At 33.3% G+C, this 816-nt stretch overlaps 1 protein-coding gene across 1 annotated transcript in view; it reads left to right on the top strand.

Moving 5' to 3' along the window:
• WDR93 (WD repeat domain 93) overlaps positions 1-816 on the top strand; it is a gene marked incomplete at its 3' end in the record, with an annotated part of 29899 nt that extends 29083 nt beyond the window's left edge. The window contains 1 exon segment of the mRNA XM_072402722.1: positions 734-816. Coding sequence (XP_072258823.1) covers positions 734-816 — 83 coding nt within the window.

Consider the following 816-nt stretch of genomic DNA (forward strand, 5'->3'; position numbering starts at 1 on the left):
AGCCAAAAAAATATAAGACAGTGTCTTATTTTCGGGGAAACACGGTAGTATCCTGTAACAATGTATCTATACTTTCATCTCATCTTTGTAATATAAGTCGCTGTCTTATTTTTAGCAAAGAAAGCTTATTTTTAGTAAAGAAAAAAATCTTAATGATCTGGTAGAGTGTGGAGCTGGAAATATTTCCCTGTATTTCCAAGAGAATGGCCATATAATGGATGTGAAATATAATTTTACCATAAATGTATTGATATTTTAAGAAGCAAATATATTAAAGGGTTGAACAGCACAAATGATGAAAAAAGGGCTTGATGACAGTAGTAGTCCACCAATTTGAAGCTTCTAAATGCCAATCCGGAGCTTCTAAATGCTCCATTTTGCAGATGTCTGGGGAAAAATGACTTCCTATTTAGAGCATAGGAGAGGGCTACATACATAGGTAAAAAAAAGAGTAAGCAGTGGTAGTTCAACTTCATGAAGGGAGGCATAATGTTTGCAAATTGAGTGTTTGCTTCTTCTAGAGACCAGTTTAGAAACTTTTTTTGTAACACATAAAAAGAAAGAGCAACAAGTTAAATTGTGAGCCACACCATAAATTAATTTAGGTTAGATGCTACATTCAAAAAATGGGTGTTTTCTAACAATACACTATATTATATATTTAAAACCAATAGCTAGGTTGCTACCATATTTGGTTCATACTGTTCGATTTGACATTTTATTTATTTTACAGCTAATGAGAAAGTGACACCCGAAGAGGCTTTGTCTGCTGAAAATGATGGTTGCTCCATCTTTGTCTTCAGTCTCAACACATTA

This window comes from Pyxicephalus adspersus, chromosome 2 (assembly GCF_032062135.1).
Source record: "Pyxicephalus adspersus chromosome 2, UCB_Pads_2.0, whole genome shotgun sequence".
NCBI classification, from domain to species: domain Eukaryota; kingdom Metazoa; phylum Chordata; class Amphibia; order Anura; family Pyxicephalidae; genus Pyxicephalus; species Pyxicephalus adspersus.